Here is a 25,074-nt window from a genome sequence, read left to right on the forward strand (position 1 = left end):
GTTCCAGGAATAGAAGAGGAAATTAAGCGGCCATTCTGCTTGATGGATCCGACACGTCCATTTCCTAACTATGTGTTGGAAGAGACTGAATGTAAATGGCACCGGTCGTCCCCAGATGAGACGGACCACGCTGCGTAATTCTCGAGACCTCAAAACCCGGCACGAGGACGGCTTCTGAGCCGTAATTATAGAAAGTCGCAGCGTTTTTGGTTTTCTCATGTTAGCGACTTCCCGGATGCACCTGGCGGATTGAGCTGTCCCCGAAGTGACAGCAAGAAGGGTTAATCCGTGGCGGGGCATCTCCAGGGGAGATAACGAGGAGTAATGGCGCCACGTGGGAGACATAATTGCATCTTATAAGCAGATAAATCAATAGAGAGAGGAGCTCGGCTGCAACGGGGAACCGCGCCACAACGCCTCCGTAGCAGAGAGATATTGACCGCCTGATGGCCGAATCCCCCCGATCAGAGTCTGGCGCTCCTTCCAACATGCTTCTGATTAGTTTTCTGTAGCGTAGAGACCACCCTGGAAATTAGCCGGGGGGGCATGTGTGATGCAGAGATCGCCAGATCTGGGGACGGCCGCCATTATCACCCATCCGTCATCCTGGGGTCACCCAACAGTAGATGAGACCTGAGCTCCGACCAAGGGTAAGTGAAGGAGACCCCCCGGAGATCGGAGCAAGCGACTCAAGTGCGCGGCGGGAAGAGACGAAATTGGCTCCCGCCGAAACGTTTCACTTCAAGTATCAGCTATGAGAGCGCAGCCGGCAGAGACTCGGGAGCCGCCGTAATCACCGATTTCCAATTACAAGCTCGCGCTCCAGAGGTCGCACCTCCGCCAGGTTTTCTAATTAAAGCAGACAATTAAAACGACGTCGCCGGAGGTCTGAGCAGCGGTGCCGAACGCTGCCGCTCACCGCGGTCACAATCCCGACCACTGCCGCAACGTGTAATGTCACTTACATGGATGGGATCGCCCGCGAGTCCCGCTGTCTTCTGGATGTCAGACCTATCTGCTCCTGGGAAAGCTGGGTGACAGCGGATGAGGCTGCTGCTCCAAAACACACCTAGGCTGACAACCAAAAAGCCTCTGCATCTGGGAAAGCTGGGTGACAGCAGATGAGACTGCCGCTACAGATCACACACAGGCTGACAACCAGAAAGCCTCTGCATCTGGGAAAGCTGGGTGACAACAGATGAGGCTGCTGCTACAGATCACACATAGGCTGACAACTAGAAAGCCTCTGCTTCTGGGAAAGCTGTGTGACAGCAGATGAGACTGCCACTACAGATCACACACAGGCTGACAACCAGCTAGAATCAGATCCTAGGAAAGCTGGGTGGGTGACAACTCATACTCCTGCAATAACAGCTCCAGCAAGGGTTGTCATATAGTCTCTGCAGACATTTCTCAGTTCTTTCTGCTTCTGGAAAAGCTGGGTAACTACTTTATACCATTGTTTTGAAAGCTCCTACAAGGGCAATTATCTGTTCCCAGAAAAGCTGGGTGACAATCAAAACACCAGCTCTGGTATAGATTGTCACACGGTAAAGCGTTGGCAGCATTATCTTAACTATCTGTTTCTGGGAAAGATAATAAAGTAAACACCTCAGAGGACTTATTTAAGATAATAATCAGTATAATCCAAATATAAGTGTGTGATTTAACTCATAAACTCCTCCTACAGTGCAACAAAGGAAGCAAGTGGAAACCACTCAGTCACTAGTGTAAGCCAATTACCAAGATTATGGAACCAAAAACCCAAAATGCCCCAATAACATAGAAGAGGCTGAACACAACATAACCAGGATCATCCTGTCACATTTTAAGCTCAGCGACGCCTCCTTCACGCGCCCCATCATCATCATCATTGTCACACTGCGGAGATGTCTCACTTTCCGGATCGCCAAGGCTCCTCAATTACAGCTTATTAGGCAGCTGCGGGTAATTATGGCGACACCGTCAGGAAAGTGGGTGCTGATGTAATGCACGCTGTGGCACGAACGCACACTTATCCAAAGCTAGGCGCCAATACTTCTGCAACGACGTGTGATTAGGTACAATACATGTGATGCAGAGATGGGCATCGCGCTCTGCAGTTCTAACATCGCAGGTTCAGGACGACCCGGACAGGCACTTGTTCCACAGCGCCAGAAAACAGGGCAGATGGGGAAAGTGACTAATTGGTTTCAGATCGGTAACAAATTGGTTAGCGGTCAATAATCATCAATAACTATTCACAATAAGGACACGAATAAGGCAAAACACAATGTCGACACGTGTGTGGTTCACTGAACTCCTGAAGAAGCAGAGACGGTGAAACGCGTTGGCTAATTATGACCTTCATCAGGATGATGCCTAGCCGGGGGATCACTACCGCCCAACTATCATTAGCAAACTAATAACCCGATAAAGTCCCCGACCGGTAACCAATTACTTGTCAATCCCAGTTGTATGATAACGGATCAGTCGCCGACCAGTAACCGACTAGTCGTCAATGTCATTTGAACAGTAACTGATTAGTAATCAAACATCATCAGCGAATAATCAGTTACCGGCTGCTGATCGATGCACACACACCACCTGCCAACTAGTCACCAACTTGGCTACTAACCGAACACCAATAGACTGATGGTTGATGGGTAGTTACCAGTCAGCAACAAATCTGTTACTGGTGACTATTTGCTGGTAATCAATTGGTGACAGATTGACGATTGTCCAGTGACTGGTTAGATACTGATCGGCGGATGCTTAGTGACTGGTAAGTGAATATCAATGACTGACCGGTAACTTATTGGCGAATGATCAGTGTTTTATCAGAGACTGATTGATCACCGATCAGTCCTCTGTCACTGATCAATCAGATGTGATCGGTCAGCCATCGAGCAGTCACGTAGAAGATCTAAATCTGATGTTTTTCTTACTAATACTAATTAGCATTTGCGCGGCACGGACGCGCGTCGGAGTGCTAACAACTATCTGCGAGTCCTCCAGGAGAGAAACTTCTGAGAACAGGAGAGAATAGCTGAGCGCAGTAAGGAGCCATTTCTCGCTGCTCCAAATCCTGTCGTAGCATTTCCTAAATGTTCGGCTGGCTGCGTGCCGGCCCCGACTAATGTGAGGCTGGCTGCTATCGGAGATGTGGAGGGGAGAACAGTGGGGAACAGAGATGAAAAACACAGCTGGGGCTTCTCTTTATTTTTTACTTTCAAGTCCTGACTAAAGCGCGGCAGCGTCCCCCCGTCCGCAGCCTCGCTGCACAATGCATTCACACTTTTCCTTTATAGATTGGCTTTGGCGCGGCCCCTCGGAAGCGAGTACGGTTATTTGTGTTGCTGTGATTAGGAGCCAATGCCCGGCGCGATGACGCGTTTCTGGAAGAAAACCAAGTTGTGCGGAGTATTTTTTCCCTCTCGGAGGACGTGCGTGTGTGTGTGGGGGTTTTACTTTCCACCTCCCGCGGTCGCCTCCGTCAGCGGGCGTCAGTCGCCTACGTGCCGCGGGTTCCAATTTTCGCTAAGTAATTCAAGAAATATGCTTTCCTCGTTTTCGCCTCTGACCCTTCCAGTGCCAAAAACCTACTTCACCCAGAGTGTTCCTACACAGCCCCCGAAACGCGGCGGAAACCAAACAGGCGGAACAAACAATAGCGGCTTTATTATACTCCGCCGCAAATCGTCTGTGACTTTCTGATGGAATAATTACGGGCTACAGACAATTGGTTGGCAGAACCACACTGGCGGGGCCAGGTGCCAGCCTGGAGATGAGGAGAAAAGTAATTGCAGCTTGTGGAGAAAACTTGGAGACGGGCGGAGAGTTCACAAATAAATCCTTCACGTATGAAAAAGCACAGATGGGGCGAAACGAGACGTCCAGGATGGACCAAAGCTGCACCAAAAAAACTCCACACGTCCCTGCTCTACACCCCCGCGGTGCAATGTGTGACGCTATAGCAGAAGCTTAAATACAGCTCTGGAGCACAATTTTATTTAACCCTTCATAGATGCAGGACCGCTCCCTGGCTCACAGAGCAAGTAAGCAGCCCTCTGTCGAGCCAAATTCCGTTGGAGAGCTTGCAATCATTGTACCGATGCCGTCCATGATCCACAAAGGGCAGAATTAAGCTCTTACACCACTGAGGCTTTTACGTATAAAGGTAGAGAAATATTTAGAATTGAGAGTGCTCAGTGGATGATACCTTTTAATGGCTAACTGAAAAGATGGTAACAAATTGCAAGCTTTCGAAATTACTCAGGTTTCTTCATCAGGCATAGACTAAAAGAAATTCTGGAGAATCACATATTTATGCTCAACATAGCACAGAAAAAAAAAGGAAAAACCATGGATAAGACAGGTGACATGAAGAATTACCATTATGTGAGTGATAAACGGTTATGTCCATAAATATTGGACCAGTTCTTAGATAGGGAATGTTTTATTGTGCTCTGATTGGGGTCTGGTTCTGTTGTGATGACCCCACATGGTCTGAGGGGCTAATTCTTTAGTTGATGTAAAAAGACATAAATCCATGCGATACATTCATTCCTGCACTGAGTATGTCAAAGGTCATCATCAGTTTATATTCCCAGACCCTTCTGTCTCTTTGAGATTTGAAGCTACCTTTTAATACAAGTAATTTCATGTCCATAATGTTATAATCCGGGAGACAGAAATGTATTGCCACAGGTAGATCCATTCTTTTTTCTCTTATTGTGTGGCGATGAGAGTTCATTCTTGTTCTCAGTTTCTGCCCGGTCTCCCCCACATACAGACCCCCAGTTGGACATTTAGTACAAATAATTAGGTACACCACATTAGAAGTGACGCAGCTGAAAGTACCTGGGATCTTGTAGTCCTGATGTGAATTGAGAATCTTTTATCTTGTCCGTGGTCATTATAAGTGGACAGGTTTTACATTTTTTTCTGATTGCAAGGAAAGGTACCTGCAGCTGTTGGAGAGGACAGGGAGCTTCTGACAATGAGCGTTTTACAATGCATTTCTGTCTCCCTATGGACATGAAATTACTTGTATTAAAAGGTAGCTTCAAATCTCAAAGAGACAGAAGGATCTGGGAATATAAACTGATGATGACCTCTGACACTCTTAGTGCAGGAATTAATGTGTCGCATGGATTTATGTCTTTTTACATCAACTAAGGAACAAAGTAATTTGCCACTCAGACCACATGGGGTCATCACAACAGAACCAGACCCCAATCAGATGACAATAAAACATTCCTTACCCAAGAACTGGTCCAATATTTATGGACATAACTGTTTACCACTCATGGTAATTCTGCTTCATGTCACCTGTCTTATCCATGTTTTTTTCTGTGGTGTGTTGTGCATAAATATGTGATTCTCCAGAATTTTTTATTTTAATCAAAGCCTGATGAAGAGACCTGGGTAGTCTCGAAAGCTTGCAATTTGTTACCATATTTCAGTTAGCCATTAAAAGGTATCAACTAGTGAGGACTCTCAATTCTAAATATTTTTCTATCCACTGGCTAACACGGTATCAAGATATATATATCTTTCCTGTACCGAATAAAGGCATCAGATACTCCCACATCATTAACTAAACAAGTCCTGAAGGGCAGGAGATTGTTACTCCGCACCTCCCCAAAAATCTGATAATGTGACGCGTAAAAGAAAACATAAAAGAAATGCAAGAAAAAAGGCAAAAAAGGGAATAAAGCCGCGGTGCGAGAAATATCAGATGAGATATCGATTTCCGCAGCTGCAGTCCTTCCAGTTAGCGGTCTCCTGACGACTCATTAGAGAAGTGAACGCCTCCGGCCATGTCCATATCCAGACAATCGCCTGCAAAAGGAGATCAATGGGAGGAGGAAGAACGAGGAGAAGGATCAGGAGCGGACCTACCTCCCGGACGTATTCCGCAGGATGGCCAGGCCATCGGGGTAGCCGTCCATATTGTAATCCCCGACATGCAGAAAGATGGGCAGAGACGGGACTTGGGCAGAGTCCTGGGGTACAAAGGCCCAAATCATGTTCGCATAGGTGAAATTCTGTAGCACGGGAACCCACTGCAAAAAAAATAAAGGGGTTAATAATCACGGATTCAGAAAAGAGATGTCCAATGCCAGGCTGACCCCAGGAAAGAGGGAACACAAGAGACGCCACTGAAATGCATCATTTTTATTATTATTACCGTAGTTATATTTTTTATATATATTTTACCCCCAATATTATATTATTATATTTTTCTTTTTCTATTATTTTCTTTTTTATATTTTCTTTTTTATTTGACCCTGAAATCGATCAATGCTAATCCTAATCCGTTATTTTATGGCTGCACAATTTATTTATTAATTTTAAACCAACTTCCCTTGAATTATTATTATTATTTTTTTTCCCAGATGAGACACAATCCCCGGGAAATATTTGTCCTTGAATCGTCCTTGCCTGTCAATTTCATGAATACATAAACTTGTTTATTTATTTATTTTATTATTTCCCCATGTCAAAAATTGCCTTGGGGTTGATTTATTGGTTTTGAGAGATTATTTTGTGGGTTTATCATCTTTTTTTTCCTCCATGACTCGACCTTATATCTCGCTGTTCACTACTCTTTCTTAAAGGGTCCCTATAATTTAATCCTTTTATAATTAGGACCCGCTTACAAGACTCTCAGGACTTTGCACTGTTGCCATGGAAACTGTACTGGCCTGCGCTCATCAGAGTAAGATCAGGGGTGAGAGCAGAAGAGGGGCTGTGGCACCATGAATACATGGCTGGCGGTAAAGGTCCTTTATGCCGAGGGTTTAAGCAGGCTGCCCGCATCAGTGCCACGAATACACCAGAATACAATGTTCAGACGCACGTGGTTCACTGAACTCCTGAAGAAGCACAGACTGTGAAACGTGTTGGCTAATTACATCCTCCATCAGGATGGCACCCAGCCTGGGTATCACTTTAAGGGGTTGAACTGCAATACCAGACACGGCCATTAGCTGCCCATAACAGTGACAGGACTCTGCCGGAATACAATGGAAGTGGTTCACAGCCCCCCTGAAGAAGCACACATGGTGAAACATGTTGGGTAATTACGAACTTCATCAGGATAGCACCCAGCCGGGTGTTAATTTAAGGGGCTGATCTGTAATCCTAAACATGGCCACTAGGACAAGGACGGTGCTATTTCTGAAAGGCAAGGGGGTAGACTTCTTTATATCATAGATAATTCCAACATGGAAATCAATCAATTGCAGAAAACTTTAATTTCCCTTTAATTTTGTCCTTTCTGAGATGACACCACTTGGTACAAAATGATGTTCCTGATCAATTTTATTTTAGTACCAACTGGGTGTCCTGGAGCTGAACTGATGTGTTTTTCTTATGATGCTGCTGCAGAACATCTTGAAGCTACATATATAACAATAAAAGATAAAAAAAAAAACACATTGTGTATCTCGCACAATGGAGCAGCTCGTACAATAACCCCCAACATGTGCACAACATCAACATAACCTGAAGGACGCAGCGACTACACCGCCACTGCAGGCGGAAACCTCCAGTATATGGGAGACGGGATCCAGGCTAACAATGGTGCCTGACCTGTCATCTCCTCACAGCATACAGTCCCAGGTGCACAGGCAGAGAAGCTGCAGCTGCATCCCCCTCCTCCTATTTACTGCTGGACTGATGGACTGATGAGATTTCTACAGTCTGTGAAGAAAAGGAAAGGAGAACGACAGGCATCTGCGAGGTGTGGAGGATGACACCTTCCTAAAGGGTAGTATTACAGAGCCTATGGTGATCACCCAGCTGTCCACAGACCCTGAATGTCAAAGCGGAGTACAGATACATTTCCCAATTGCTTCTCTCCCTTTGTCCTGTGTAGTCGTCAGACTTTTGCAGATCTGCCATTTAGTTCATGAAGCAGGAGGGTCAGGATGAACACATCACAAAAAGCTAGGAGGTGCATAAAATCGAATTAAAAACAAAAAAAGAATTGAGTTCCCCTTTAAGGATGGGAAGTAATGGGAAAAGTCACAGGAGCCAGATATAACCCTGCTTAAATCGTACATTGATATGGATGAAAATTCCTTCTTGACCTATTTTATGCTCTTGGAGGTCGGCCGGGCGCAGCGTCCCCATCCGGGGCAGAACTGTCAGACGCCCGGACGCAAAGGGAAGAATAAAGAGGACGGAGCGACGTCTTCCCCGAACACAGGAGCGGAAGGGAAAAAGCAGAAGCCTAATTAGCAGCACATGTGAACCATCAGTCGCTGATCTCGGGCCAAGAAGCCGCAATCATCACTACACTCCATTCATGCTGAAATTAATGAATAATAAATGGGAAAAGAGCCGCGATGATGCGAGAGACTCCCGGCCTTCACTATGCCCTGTCAACAGCAGGTAATGAGCGCAGTGTCCTCCCCTGTATACACTGGATATATACCTGCAGCAGGTAATGAGCGCAGTGTCCTCCCCTGTATACACTGGATATATACCTGCAGCAGGTAATGAGCGCAGTGTCCTCCCCTGTATACACCGGATATGTACCTGCAGCAGGTAATATGCGCAGTGTCCTCCCCTGTACACACCGGATATGTACCTGCAGCAGGTAATGAGCACAGTGTCCTCCCCTGTATACACCGGATATATACCTGCAGCAGGTAATGAGCACAGTGTCCTCCCCTGTATACACCGGATATATACCTGCAGCAGGTAATATGCGCAGTGTCCTCCCCTGTACACACCGGATATATACCTGCAGCAGGTAATATGCGCAGTGTCCTCCTCTGTATACACCGGATATGTACCTGCAGCAGGTAATGAGCACAGTGTCCTCCCCTGTATACACCGGATATATACCTGCAGCAGGTAATGAGCACAGTGTCCTCCCCTGTATACACCAGATATGTACCTGCAGCAGGTAATGAGCACAGTGTCCTCCCCTGTATACACCGGATATATACCTGCAGCAGGTAACGAGCACAGTGTCATCCCCTGTATACATCAGATATATACCTGCAGCAGGTAATGAGCACAGTGTCCTCCCCTGTATACACCGGATATATACCTGCAGCAGGTAATGAGCACAGTGTCCTCCCCTGTATACACCGGATATGTACCTGCAGCAGGTAATGAGCGCAGTGTCCTCCCCTGTATACACCGGATATATACCTGCAGCAGGTAATGAGCACAGTGTCCTCCCCTGTATACACCGGATATGTACCTGCAGCAGGTAATGAGCACAGTGTCCTCCCCTGTATACACCGGATATGTACCTGCAGCAGGTAATGAGCGCAGTGTCCTCCCCTGTATACACCGGATATATACCTGCAGCAGGTAATGAGCACAGTGTCCTCCCCTGTATACACCGGATATGTACCTGCAGCAGGTAATGAGCGCAGTGTCCTCCCCTGTATACACCGGATATATACCTGCAGCAGGTAATGAGCACAGTGTCCTCCCCTGTATACACCGGATATGTACCTGCAGCAGGTAATATGCGCAGTGTCCTCCCCTGTATACACCGGATATGTACCTGCAGCAGGTAATGAGCACAGTGTCCTCCCCTGTATACACCGGATATGTACCTGCAGCAGGTAATGAGCACAGTGTCCTCTCCTGTATACACCGGATATGTACCTGCAGCAGGTAATGAGCACAGTGTCCTCCCCTGTATACACCGGATATATACCTGCAGCAGGTAACGAGCACAGTGTCATCCCCTGTATACATCAGATATATACCTGCAGCAGGTAATGAGCACAGTGTCCTCCCCTGTATACACCGGATATGTACCTGCAGCAGGTAATGAGCACAGTGTCCTCCCCTGTATACACCGAATATGTACCTGCAGCAGGTAATGAGCGCAGTGTCCTCCCCTGTATACACCGAATATATACCTGCAGCAGGTAATGAGCACAGTGTCCTCCCCTGTATACACCGGATATATACCTGCAGCAGGTAATGAGCACAGTGTCCTCCCCTGTATACACCGGATATGTACCTGCAGCAGGTAATGAGCGCAGTGTCCTCCCCTGTATACATCGGATATATACTTGCAGGGGGTAAGTGTACAATGTCCTCACCTGTGTGGAGCCATGTTTCATGAGATAAATGACACTTTTCAGGCACTTTTCGTCTTCGCAGACTGGCAGTAAATGGTCCTGGAAACCGTCTCCATCTACAAGACACAAAGGAGCACGGTGCGTTATTATGGGACCCCTTTGGCTGTGATACCGTTAGTCGGCTGACTCCTATTTGCAGGTTGATATTGCGCTCCTTGGTCATCCATCCCGACCGCTCCGCGCATAATGACATATAATGACGCTTATTTCATCGCCGGTGAAAAGAAAATCAATGAATAGAGAGAACGATCGGAGGAACAGGTGAGGACGAAACGCGCTGAATACGCCGGTAATGAGCGAAGGCCGACGATTTACATCTAAATAACCATCACATTCTCCATTGACAAAAAACAAACACTAACGATCCAGTTCAAATTACAATATGAAGCTCCGCGCCGCCCCTTTAAATGTTAATTGAACGGTGCCAAGTACTGGGACCCCCATTTATACAAAGTAAGGAGATAAGAGGGAATGACTACTTATCAGCAGGGACGATATGGGGGTCTCCAGGTTTGTATTATGGGGGTCTCTTGGCTAGTATTATAGGGGTATACGTTTAGGAAGGAAATGGTAGCATTTTCCCTTTAAACGCGCAGATCTGAGCGCAGCCCCTTCAGGATGATGTCTCTGCAATGATATGAATTCCCCCCTCGGACGGGAAGTGGCGGGGATGAGCTCGGTATCGGGGCCCCCGAATATCTCGCTGTAATCACTCACGCGGCTATTTACGGCAATTTGGGGTCACAAAGTCTGGGGAGAATGAAAGCGCCGCGCCTCGGCGGGAGCATTGTTCTCCAGTGCCGGTAATGCATCAATATGTGCCATAAAACACACCGCCGGGGAATGAGCCTTTCATCAAAGTCGCTGCCAAACAAATATCTCCCGGCAGAAGGGGTGCAGAATTATGGAAGAGGAGCGAGCGGCAGACAGGAGCGAGCGGGACGCTGCACATCCGATCTTTAGACTCCTCCGTCATATTAACCCCCTCACGGCTGGTTCTTCATCTCTAGCTTTTATCTGGTGGATGCCATACAGGTATAGTTTTGGTCCAGAGAGTGTGAACAGCAGCACAGAGGATTCTGTTTTCAGAACAATACATCAATATTTGAACAGAATCCTACATTTATAGCAACATTTTGAGAAAGAAGCTTTGGAAACAATCTGACTGCTGGGACTTGTAGTACTTCACATAGGAGATTATTAACCTGCTAAGTTTCTTAGTAGCCTCCCCCCCTATATGTATGAGAAATGTAGCTAAAAGAAGGGTGCTGACAACAGAAGACAATAGCTGGCACAGAACAATAATGACATGATAGAAGAATCGAGGCGAGAGACGGACGCCAGCTCTGATCCCATTTTACGTTCATTTTCTCCATGTGCCCGAGTGCGAGGAGGACGAGGAGCCGGAATCAGAGGCCGGTGACACGGGAGACATCGATTTCTTGTTCTCCCTTATTCCAGGAGATGAATGGAGAAGTTCATCATTTACAGCAATAAAGTGCGGAATATCAGCCGCCATCCATCAGCCGAGCGACCTCCGCTGTGTCCGGCCCACACGTCGCAGGGCTCAGAAAGATGAAGTCCGATCCGAGGTAATAAGTCACCGGCATCATAAAAACCAGGAGCAACGACACATAGGAAGCGACTGATGGGCAAGACCACCGGCAGATCAGTGTCATCCCAGAGAGAACTGTATTATACCCCAGAGCTGCACTCACTATTCTGCTGGTGCAGTCACTGTGTACATACATTACTGATCCTGAATTACATCCTGTATTATACTCCAGAGCTGCACTCACTATTCTGCTGGTGCAGTCACTGTGTACATACATTACTGATCCTGAATTACATCCTGTATTATACTCCAGAGCTGCACTCACTATTCTGCTGGTGCAGTCACTGTGTACATACATTACATTACTGATCCTGAATTACATCCTGTATTATACTCCAGAGCTGCACTCACTATTCTGCTGGTGCAGACACTGTGTACATACATTACTGATCCTGAATTACATCCTGTATTATACTCCAGAGCTGCACTCACTATTCTGCTGGTGCAGTCACTGTGTACATACATTACTGATCCTGAATTACATCCTGTATTATACTCCAGAGCTGCACTCACTATTCTGCTGGTGCAGTCACTGTGTACATACATTACATTACTGATCCTGAGTTACATCCTGTATTATACTCCAGAGCTGCACTCACTATTCTGCTGGTGCAGTCACCGTGTACATACATTACATTACTGATCCTGAGTTACATCCTGTATTACACCCCAGAGCTGCACTCACTATTCTGCTGGTGCAGTCACTGTGTACATACATTACTGATCCTGAGTTACATCCTGTATTATACTCCAGAGCTGCACTCACTAATCTGCTGGTGCAGTCACTGTGTACATACATTACATTACTGATCCTGAGTTACATCCTGTATTATACTCCAGAGCTGCACTCAATATTCTGCTGGTGCAGTCACCGTGTACATACATTACATTACTGATCCTGAGTTACATCCTGTATTATACCCCAGAGCTGCGCTCACTATTCTGCTGGTGCGGTCACTGTGTACATACATTACATTACTGATCCTGAGTTGCATCCTGAATTATACTCCAGAGCTGCGCTCACTGGTATGATGGTGGAGCCACTATGTACATACATTACATTACTGATCCTGAGTTACATCCTGTATTATACCCCAGAGCTGCACTCACTATTCTGCTGGTGCAGTCACTGCGTACATACATTACATTACTGATCCTGAGTTACATCCTGTATTATACCCCAGAGCTGCACTCACTATTCTGCTGGGGCAGTCACTGTGTACATACATTACATTACTGATCCTGAGTTACATCCTGAATTATACTCCAGAGCTGCGCTCACTGGTACGATGGTGGAGCCACTATGTACATACATTACATTACTGATCCTGAGTTACATCCTGTATTATACTCCAGAGCTGCACTCACTATTCTGCTGGTGCAGTCACCGTGTACATACATTACATTACTGATCCTGAGTTACATCCTGTATTACACCCCAGAGCTGCACTCACTATTCTGCTGGTGCAGTCACTGTGTACATACATTACTGATCCTGAGTTACATCCTGTATTATACTCCAGAGCTGCACTCACTATTCTGCTGGTGCAGTCACTGTGTACATACATTACATTACTGATCCTGAGTTACATCCTGTATTATACTCCAGAGCTGCGCTCACTATTCTGCTGGTGCAGTCACTGTGTACATACATTACATTACTGATCCTGAGTTGCATCCTGAATTATACTCCAGAGCTGCGCTCACTGGTATGATGGTGGAGCCACTATGTACATACATTACATTACTGATCCTGAGTTACATCCTGTATTATACCCCAGAGCTGCACTCACTATTCTGCTGGTGCAGTCACTGCGTACATACATTACATTACTGATCCTGAGTTACATCCTGTATTATACCCCAGAGCTGCACTCACTATTCTGCTGGGGCAGTCACTGTGTACATACATTACATTACTGATCCTGAGTTACATCCTGTATTATACTCCAGAGCTGCACTCACTATTCTGCTGGTGCAGTCACTGTGTACATACATTACATTACTGATCCTGAGTTACATCCTGTATTATACTCCAGAGCTGCACTCACTATTCTGCTGGTGCAGTCACCGTGTACATACATTACATTACTGATCCTGAGTTACATCCTGTATTACACCCCAGAGCTGCACTCACTATTCTGCTGGTGCAGTCACTGTGTACATACATTACTGATCCTGAGTTACATCCTGTATTATACTCCAGAGCTGCACTCACTAATCTGCTGGTGCAGTCACTGTGTACATACATTACATTACTGATCCTGAGTTACATCCTGTATTATACTCCAGAGCTGCACTCAATATTCTGCTGGTGCAGTCACCGTGTACATACATTACATTACTGATCCTGAGTTACATCCTGTATTATACCCCAGAGCTGCGCTCACTATTCTGCTGGTGCGGTCACTGTGTACATACATTACATTACTGATCCTGAGTTGCATCCTGAATTATACTCCAGAGCTGCGCTCACTGGTATGATGGTGGAGCCACTATGTACATACATTACATTACTGATCCTGAGTTACATCCTGTATTATACCCCAGAGCTGCACTCACTATTCTGCTGGTGCAGTCACTGCGTACATACATTACATTACTGATCCTGAGTTACATCCTGTATTATACCCCAGAGCTGCACTCACTATTCTGCTGGGGCAGTCACTGTGTACATACATTACATTACTGATCCTGAGTTACATCCTGAATTATACTCCAGAGCTGCGCTCACTGGTACGATGGTGGAGCCACTATGTACATACATTACATTACTGATCCTGAGTTACATCCTGTATTATACTCCAGAGCTGCACTCACTATTCTGCTGGTGCAGTCACCGTGTACATACATTACATTACTGATCCTGAGTTACATCCTGTATTACACCCCAGAGCTGCACTCACTATTCTGCTGGTGCAGTCACTGTGTACATACATTACTGATCCTGAGTTACATCCTGTATTATACTCCAGAGCTGCACTCACTATTCTGCTGGTGCAGTCACTGTGTACATACATTACATTACTGATCCTGAGTTACATCCTGTATTATACTCCAGAGCTGCGCTCACTATTCTGCTGGTGCAGTCACTGTGTACATACATTACATTACTGATCCTGAGTTGCATCCTGAATTATACTCCAGAGCTGCGCTCACTGGTATGATGGTGGAGCCACTATGTACATACATTACATTACTGATCCTGAGTTACATCCTGTATTATACCCCAGAGCTGCACTCACTATTCTGCTGGTGCAGTCACTGCGTACATACATTACATTACTGATCCTGAGTTACATCCTGTATTATACCCCAGAGCTGCACTCACTATTCTGCTGGGGCAGTCACTGTGTACATACATTACATTACTGATCCTGAGTTACATCCTGTATTATACTCCAGAGCTGCACTCACTATTCTGCTGGTGCAGTCACTGTGTACATACATTACATTACTGATCCTGAGTTACATCCTGTATTATACTCCAGAGCTGCACTCACTATTCTGCTGGTGCAGTCACCGTGTACATACATTACATTACTGATCCTGAGTTACATCCTGTATTACACCCCAGAGCTGCACTCACTATTCTGCTGGTGCAGTCACTGTGTACATACATTACTGATCCTGAGTTACATCCTGTATTATACTCCAGAGCTGCACTCGCTATTCTGCTGGTGCAGTCACTGTGTACATACATTACATTACTGATCCTGAGTTACATCCTGTATTATACTCCAGAGCTGCACTCACTATTCTGCTGGTGCAGTCACCGTGTACATACATTACATTACTGATCCTGAGTTACATCCTGTATTATACCCCAGAGCTGCGCTCACTATTCTGCTGGTGCGGTCACTGTGTACATACATTACATTACTGATCCTGAGTTGCATCCTGTATTATACCCCAGAGCTGCACTCACTATTCTGCTGGGGCAGTCACTGTGCACATACATTACATTACTGATCCTGAGTTACATCCTGAATTATACTCCAGAGCTGCACTCACTATTCTGCTGGGGCAGTCACTGTGTACATACATTACATTACTGGTCCTGAGTTACATCCTGAATTATACTCCAGAGCTGCGCTCACTGGTATGATGGTGGAGCCACTACGTACATACATTACATTACTGATCCTGAGTTACATCCTGTATTATACCCCAGAGCTGCACTCACTATTCTGCTGGTGCAGTCACTGCGTACATACATTACATTACTGATCCTGAGTTACATCTTGTATTATACCCCAGAGCTGCACTCACTATTCTGCTGGTGCAGTCACTGTGTACATACATTACATTACTGATCCTGAGTTACATCCTGAATTATACTCCAGAGCTGCGCTCACTGGTATGATGGTGGAGTCCCACCCCCAGTGAATCCTGTGAGCTACACCCCTTTGGCTCACAACATATTTGGTGCATTAAGCTCTCCTCTGCCTCCCATAAAAGTTTCTATCCTCTTAATTTTCATCATATTAGACAGCACTGTGTACTTTCAATTGCTCATTTTCCTTTCTACCCGGCTAATTCTTCTGTTTTCCATTACATCTATGACATCAGGTGATTACACACTGTAGAAACAGGAGGCTCATTTTCCCTGTGTGACTCATAAGTCACTGCAAAAGTTCCAGGAAGGGGGGATTAGCTAGGTCAGGAGATGAAGAGAGGACAGATTACTGAAGGGACAAGAGACTTCCTGTTTCTACATAGAGCAGAAAAGAGAATAATTTTGTGGGTAGAAAGGAAAATGAGCAATTGTAAGTACACAGTGCTATATAAGATGATGATTGCAACATTATATGGGGATAAAAATCTTTGATGGTGGTATGAGGAAGAGGAGGAGTGCTTATCTAAGTTAAAATGTCCAAATCTAAGGACCAAACCCTGCCCCCACCCTCCACCCAAAAACAAACAATTAAGTAAATGAGCAGCAGGAATAAAATAAAAGCAAATACACAGACACAGCCAGACTCCACATCGAGAAGGCATACCTGTATGTGTATCTGTATGGTTAAATCCACGACACATAACAGGGTCAACGATCCCACTGGTTCCGGAAATCGTTGGCACCCGGCAGCGCTTCTACACGGATTGCTAGTTCTTGGGATCAGTGCAGCGGTTATTAAGTGAAGCAGCTCGTTTACAGATGACCCTGAAGATTTTGTTTCTCTCCTCTCCACTCCCGACCCGACACCCCCTCTTTTCTCCTACTTGTCTTTGACTTTGAGCAAAAAGTTTCATCTTACTTTCTCGTACACGGACCTATGAGATTTTCAGCAAAAAGCATTGGGTTTCACCTACCGAAATCAGCAAAAACGGACTGTCCCACGATCCTGGCGTCCTTCGGCTTCGGGACCGTGGATGTGGCAGCGGAGAAATTTCCACCCTTAGAAATAGGAGACAAAAAAAAAATTAGAAGACAGAAGATGAGGTAATATTCCATTCCATTCTAGGGGGGCTTCCTACACTAGTGCCCCTCCTCACAGACCCCCGCACTCCTTCCTCGAGGTCTTTATTCCCCACAGCCCTTATGCCCTCTGCCCCTCCACCAAGCCTCCTCTTACACAGCACCCTAGACCAATGCCCTCGATGCCTGTAACCACTTCTATAGGTTCCACCAACCGCAACGCCCCTCATCTGAGTCCCACCAACCGCAGCGCCCCTCTTCTGAGTCCCACCAACTGCAGCGCCCCTCATCTGAGTCCCACCAACCGCAGCGCCCCTCATCTGAGTCCCACCAACCGCAACGCCCTTCCTGAGTCCCACCAACCGCAACGCCCTTCCTGAGTCCCACCAACCGCAACGCCCTTCCTGAGTCCCACCAACCGTAACGCCCTTCCTGAGTCCCACCAACTGCAACGCCCCTCATCCGAGTCCCACCAACTGCAACGCCCTTCCTCCAAGTCCCACCAACCGCAACGCCCTTCCTCCAAGTCCCACCAACCACAACGCCCCTCCTCCAAGTCACACCAACCGCAACTCCCCTCATCCGAGTCCCACCAACCACAGCACCCCTCATCTGAGTCCCACCAACCGCTGCGCCCCTCATCCGAGTCCCACCAACCGCAATGCCCCTCCTCCAAGTCCCACCAACCGCAACGCCCCTCCTCCAAGTCCCACCAACTGCAGCGCCCCTCATCCGAGTCCCACCAACTGCAACGCCCTTCCTGAGTCCCACCAACCGCAACGCCCCTCATCCGAGTCCCACCAACCGCAGCGCCCCTCATCCGAGCCCCACCAACCGCAACGTCCCTCCTCCAAGTCCCACCAACCGCAGCGCCCCTCATCCGAGTCCCACCAACCGCAGCGCCCCTCATCCGAGTCCCACCAACCACAACACCCCTCTTCCAAGTCCCACCAACCTCAGCGCCCCTCATCCGAGTCCCACCAACCGCAATGCCCCTGCTCCGAATCCCACCAACCGCAGTGCCCCTCATCCGAGTCCTGCCAACCGCTGCGCCCCTCATCCGAGTCCCACCAACCGCAACGCCCTTCCTGAGTCCCACCAACCGCAACGCCTCTCCTCCAAGTCCCACCAACCGCAGCGCCCCTCCTCCGAGTCCCACCAACCGCAGCGCCCCTCCTCCGAGTCCCGCCATCCATAGCGCACTTCCTCCAAGTCCTACTATCCCCAGAACACCTTCTCTGAGTCCCACCATCTGCAGCGCTCCTCCTCTGCATCGCTGATGACTCGTAAGCTCTAAAGTAATTTTTCCCATAATTGTCTCATTGGCTTGGGATGTGCAGACCCTTTAAGTAGAGAGCAGGGCAGAAACTCATGGATGATCCTATGACAGGTGAGTGCCCCACAGTGCGGCTCCGCTCCCTCCCTGCTGGCGCCCTCTAGTGTGCACGGAGCAGCATTGGGTATATACTAGATTTTGTGCTCCTGGTCTTTATCTCCCTATGTGCCGGTCGGTAGCGGCGTCGCTCCCGGCTCCTCTGATGGGAGATTACACCGCGGCGCAGAGATAGAAGCGTTATGTAATCAGCTCACTTCAGTCTTACACGTCCCTGTATGTGCTGATTAATGTGCGCGCAATCAGAAGAATCCTCTGGGGAATGTGCAGCAGAAGGTGACAGAACAAAAGGTGCCGCAGCTTTAAGAAAAAAATCCGCTCGGCCTTAAGGTTTGTCCTGATGAAGCGCCGCTTGTTCACAGAGCCGAGCGCTGGCAGGTGCAGCACGCGGAGCTCCCGGAACAGCCGATGTCACAGCGGGGCCCCTGTTACCACCGACATTAGAGCAGACGGATGGCCTCATTGTCAGTCAGACTGCGGCGCGGCCGAAGATTTACCGCTGCTCCCGAATCACAAGAAAAGACAAAATGGTTCAAAAAGATGAATTTAAAAAAAAGAAAATTACGATGGAGGGTTCTGACTTTCCTGCAGATGATCTCGGACATGAACGTGAGGCTGCTGCAGAACTAGGAGGTTCTGCAGCAGCTGAGGTGTATTATGAGATTCTTCAGCAGCTTTGGTATATTATGAGGTTCTGCAGCAGCCAAGCTGTACTATGAGGTTCTGCAGCAGCTGTGGTGTATTATGAGGTTCTCTAGCAGCTGAGGTGTATTATGAGGTTCTGCAGCAGCTGGCGTGTACTAGGAGGTTCTACAGTAACTGTGGTGCATTATGAGGTTCTGCAGCAGCTGTGGTGTACTATGAGGTTCTGCAGCAGCTGATGTGCATTATGAGGTTCTGCAGCAGCTGTGGTGTAGTATGAGGTTCTGCAGCAGCTGAGGTGCATTATGAGGTTCTGCAGCAGCTGTGGTGTACTATGAGGTTCTGCAGCAGCTGATGTGCATTATGAGGTTCTGCAGCAGCTGTGGTGTAGTATGAGGTTCTGCAGCAGCTGAGGTGCATTATGAGGTTCTGCAGCAGCTGAGGTGTATTAGTAGGACCTTATTAGGCCGTTTTCTTACCTGATTCTCCCAAGTCTCAAACTGAATGTTGCCGTCGTCATCCAGAGTCGTGAGGAACAAATCTGGAGGAGGAAAAAATAATCTTAAAAACAAAGCAACAAAACCCCGCAGCTCACAAGTGTTCCAGCGACTCGTTCCTCCTCTGCCTCTTTGTCAGTCCCTGTCCTGGCATTCTATTCATGAACCAGGAGGCGCAGGCTGATCATACAGGCCATGTATTGGCTTTGCAGTCGCCCACAGCGCATACATACGACATCATGGCGGTATATACCGCCCGCTGCTTGTCTCGGTATTTTACAGCGGGACGAGTTGCTCTTTACAGCGGCGGCGCCCGCAGATAACGGGGGTCAGGAGCTTTTGTCATCGGATTCAATACATCACAGGCGAACGTTTTATTAAATGTACCAAAAAAGTTAACTCCGCGTTGGCTCCTGACATTTGGAAATGTCAAGCAGAAGCTCATCGGCCGGAAACAAGCGCTCCGCATGCACAGAAATCCAAGAGGCAAACTCGGCTCTGCTACATGGGCGCAATGTAATTATAGCAGAGAAGGAGCCGCCTCGCGATAGGGGGCGCTCCGCACCACAATGGCGGCACCACAGCGACCGGACGTGGCGAGAAGTGGCTCAGCGGGATTATTAATACGTCTCTAATCCTGAGCAACGTGAAGTGAAGACCAGGATTAAGGAGACGGTGCGCGAAGGCTTCAAAAAGACCAATATTAATGAGAAACTTCCCATCAAAGCGCAAATTATCATATAAAACACCAGGGGGGAAGGGAACGATTCGCGACATTGTATCACGCTTCTCAAAAAACTCCAATGAACTGACTAACGGGATGGCGGAGTGAACATTTAAGGTTTGGTGTGACAATGAATTATCGCTAATCCCGTTTCCTACAGGGAAATATTTGCGTAAAAGCGAATTAAAGGGGCAGTCTATCAGACTCTTACGTTCGGCGGCTGATACAATGTTGGTAGCGAGTTACGATCATTGCCGGGCCTCAGATTGGCTCCCTGATGATTACGGGGCTGTCCGTCTGATTGGAGAAGGACTCGGCTGATACATTGGGGTCACTACGGACCGGGCATACCGATATGGCTGTTCTTCTAGCTCTTAAAGGGGCGGTAACGCAGCTCTCGCAGACTGATAAATTAGAGAAGATAGAAAAGGCGTCCTGGTGAAGTCATGGCGGCCACATTGGTTGTCAGGCACCGGATAATGGAGCCAGGTGCTGCCGATTCTCCGGACAGCGATGATCCTGATAAATGCACGGAATCCGCATCGCGCGGTAACTGGGGGGAGAATAATAGGCCGGCACGCGGCCCCCTCCGAGCTACGCAAATGCTAACGAGCAGACAGCTGGCGCCGCACACCATCCGAGCGCCGAGGATTTTATTTTGTTATTGCACTGAATGGCGACGACATCAAATATTGAAAACTTCTCATCTCCTCACTGAAATCTGCTGCACCAGCTGGCAACCCGCAATGCGATGGCGGAGCCGCGTACAACCGCGCCAGTCAGCCTCGCCGCAGACAACAAACAGCCGCCATGTTCAGAGGGGGATCCACTAATCCCAACATATTAGTAGAGATCACTGCAGACCCGCAGATCAATCTCACCTTATCCTCTAGTCACAGCCAAAGCTGCATTCAAAACACTGCAATTTTCTGACTGAAAGAAGTCCTCAGATGCGCTCCTTCCCTCCCTCCCAGTAAAGAGCAGGCTTCACTGTGCTGCATTGTGGGAGATTAGTTGGAGACACCATGGAGAAGGTGGTCCCGTCACGGAGGAGGTGGGGCCGTCACGGAAGAGGTGGGGCCATCACGGAGGAGGTGGAGCCGTCACGGAGGAAGTGGGGCCGCCAAGGAAGAGGTGGGGTCGTCACGGAAGAGGAGGGGCTGTCACGGAGGAGATGGGGCCTGTTATGATCTGGTGACCTTGGAGCCGCATGGAACTTTCTCTGAGTTGGTGGAAACTGTACTGACCGCAAATCCTGAACTTAACATCGCAACTAGAAGTAGCCGTGGGGTGTGCCTAACAAATCCTAGACACCTCGACACAGCCGGAGGACTAAATACCCCTATAGATGGAAATAGGAAATCTACCTTGCCTCAGAGCAGAACCCCAAGGGATAGGCAGCCCCCCACAAATATTGACTGTAAGTAGTAGAGGAAAAGACACACGCAGGCAGGAAACAGGATTTAGCAAAAGAGGCCACTCTAGCTAAATAGGAAAGGATAGGACAGAATACTAAGCGGTCAGTATTAAAACCCTTCCAAAAATATCCACAGCAGAAAATACAAAAATTCCACCATCTAACTAAAGATGTGGAGCGTATATCTGCAACTCCAGAGAATCCAACACTGACAATATCTAAGCTGGACAAGAGAAAACAAATGAATAGCACAGAGTTATAAACCACACCGCATGTGTGCCACAGAAACAAAAACCAGACACTTATCTTTGCTGAATTAGCAGCAAGGCAGGAGGAATCAGACAAAGATCCAAAACCTCCCAGAACCATGGACAACTGGCAAGGACTTATGAATCCTGCACACCTAAATATCCCAGTCAGAACTGCAATCAGCAGATACACCTGGCCAGGACTGCAACTCAGGGACAACTGCATTCCCACCTACAACCACTGGAGGGAACCCAAAAGCAGAATTCACAACAGTACCCCCCCCTTGAGGAGGGGTCACCGAACCCTCACTAGGGCCCCCAGGACGATCAGGACGAGCCAGATGAAAGGCACGGACCAAATCAGCAGCATGGACATCAGAGGTAAAAACCCAAGAATTATCCTCCTGGCCATAACCCTTCCATTTGACAAGGTACTGAAGCCTCCACCTCGAAAAACGAGAATCCAAAATCTTCTCAACCACATACTCCAACTCTCCCATCAACCAACACAGGGGCCGGAGGATCAACAGAGGGAACAACGGGCACCACATATTTCCGCAATAAAGATCTATGGAAGACATTATGGATAGCAAAAGAGGCCGGAAGCGCCAATCGAAAAGACACCGGATTAATAATCTCAGAAATCTTATAAGGACCAATAAACCGAGGCTTAAACTTAGGGGAAGAAACCTTCATAGGAACATGACGGGAAGACAACCAGACCAGATCCCCAACCCGAAGCCGGGAACCAACACACCGACGACGGTTAGCAAAACGTTGAGCCTCCTCCTGAGACAACACCAAATTGTCCACCACATGAGCCCAAATCTGCTGCAACCTGTCAACCACAGAATCCACACCAGGACAGTCAGAAGGCTCAACCTGCCCAGAAGAAAAACGGGGAAGAAAACCAAAATTACAAAAGAAAGGCGAAACCAAAGTAGCCGAACTAGCCCGATTATGAAGGGCAAACTCGGCCAATGGCAAGAAGGCCACCCAATCATCCTGATCAGCAGACACAAAGCATCTCAAATAAGTCTTCAAAGTCTGATTAGTTCGCTCGGTCTGGCCATTTGTCTGAGGATGAAATGCAGAAGAAAAAGACAAATCAATGCCCAGCCTAGCACAAAAGGCCCGCCAAAACCTAGAAAGAAACTGGGAACCTCTGTCGGACACAATATTCTCCGGAATACCATGCAAACGAACCACATGCTGAAAAAACAACGGAACCAAATCTGAAGAGGAAGGCAATTTAGGCAAAGGCAACAAATGAACTATCTTAGAGAACCGGTCACAAACAACCCAGATAACAGACATCTTCTGGGAAACCGGAAGATCAGAAATAAAATCCATAGAAATATGCGTCCAGGGCCTCTCAGGGCCTGGCAATGGCAAAAGCAACCCACTAGCACAGGAACAACAAGGCTTGGCCCGCGCACAAGTCCCACAGGACTGCACAAAAGAACGCACATCACGTGACAAAGAAGGCCACCAAAAGGACCTACCAACCAAATCTCTAGTACCAAAAATACCAGGATGACAAGCCAACACAGAACAGTGAACCTCAGAAATCACTCTACTAGTCCATCTGTCAGGAACAAACAGTTTCCCCACTGGACAGCGGTCAGGTCTGTCAGCCTGAAATTCCTGAGGAACCCGTCGTAAATCACAGGAAATGGCAGAAAGGACCACCCCTTCTTTCAGAATGCCGACCGGTTCAAGGACCTCAGGAGAATCAGGCAAAAAACTCCTAGAGAGGGCATCAGCCTTAATATTCTTAGAACCCGGAAGATACGAAACTACGAAATCAAAACGGGAAAAAAACAAGGACCATCGAGCCTGTCTAGGATTCAGCCGTTTGGCAGACTCGAGGTAAATCAGATTCTTATAATCGGTCAAGACCACAATACGGTGTTTAGCTCCCTCAAGCCAATGTCGCCACTCCTCAAACGCCCACTTCATAGCCAACAACTCCCGATTGCCGACATCATAATTGCGTTCAGCAGGCGAAAACTTACGGGAAAAGAAGGCACACGGTTTCATCAAGGAACCAACAGGATCCCTCTGAGACAAAACGGCCCCTGCCCCAATCTCAGAAGCGTCAATCTCAACCTGATACGGAAGAGAAACATCCGGTTGGCGCAACACCGGAGCAGAAGTAAATCGGCGTTTAAGCTCCTGAAAGGCAGAGACAGCCGCAGAGGACCAATTCGCCACATCAGCGCCTTTCTTCGTCAAATCGGTCAAGGGTTTAACCACGCTAGAGAAATTAGCAATGAAACGGCGATAAAAATTAGCAAAACCCAACAATTTCTGAAGGCTCTTCACGGATGTGGGTTGAATCCAATCATGAATGGCCTGAACCTTAGCCGGATCCATCTCCATAGATGAGGGAGAAAAAATGAAGCCCAAAAAAGAAATCTTCTGCACCCCAAAGAGACACTTAGACCCCTTCACAAACAAAGCATTGTCACGAAGGATCTGAAACACCATCCTGACCTGTTGCACATGAGACTCCCAATCATCGGAAAAAATCAAAATATCGTCCAAATATACAATCAAGAATTTATCAAGATAAGTCCGAAAGATATCATGCATGAAGGACTGAAAAACAGATGGAGCATTAGTGAGCCCGAATGGCATCACAAGATATTCAAAATGACCTTCGGACGTATTAAACGCAGTTTTCCATTCATCACCCTGCTTAATACGAACAAGATTATATGCCCCCCGAAGGTCAATCTTAGTAAACCAACTAGCCCCCTTAATCCTAGCAAACAAATCAGAAAGCAAAGGTAAAGGGTATTGAAACTTGACCGTGATCTTATTCAAGAGGCGATAATCAATACAGGGTCTCAAGGAGCCATCCTTCTTAGCAACAAAAAAAAATCCCACTCCCAACGGTGAAGAAGATGGCCGAATATGCCCTTTCGCCAAAGACTCCTTAATATAATTCCGCATGGCGGTATGTTCAGGCACAGACAGGTTGAAAAGTCGGCCTTTAGGAAAC

At 47.5% G+C, this 25,074-nt stretch overlaps 1 protein-coding gene across 1 annotated transcript in view; it reads right to left on the bottom strand.

Moving 5' to 3' along the window:
* The window catches only part of ITFG1 (integrin alpha FG-GAP repeat containing 1), a 240,692-nt gene that overhangs the window by 76,380 nt on the left and 139,238 nt on the right, over positions 1–25,074 (bottom strand). The window contains exons 7-10 of the mRNA XM_069739330.1: positions 19,658–19,719; positions 17,038–17,122; positions 10,071–10,165; positions 5,887–6,050 (exon numbers count right to left, since the gene is read on the bottom strand). Of these exons, the coding sequence (XP_069595431.1) occupies positions 5,887–6,050; positions 10,071–10,165; positions 17,038–17,122; positions 19,658–19,719 (406 nt within the window). The remainder of the gene's footprint in view (positions 1–5,886; positions 6,051–10,070; positions 10,166–17,037; positions 17,123–19,657; positions 19,720–25,074) is intronic.

This window comes from Ranitomeya imitator, chromosome 9 (genome assembly GCF_032444005.1).
Source record: "Ranitomeya imitator isolate aRanImi1 chromosome 9, aRanImi1.pri, whole genome shotgun sequence".
NCBI classification, from domain to species: Eukaryota; Metazoa; Chordata; class Amphibia; order Anura; family Dendrobatidae; genus Ranitomeya; species Ranitomeya imitator.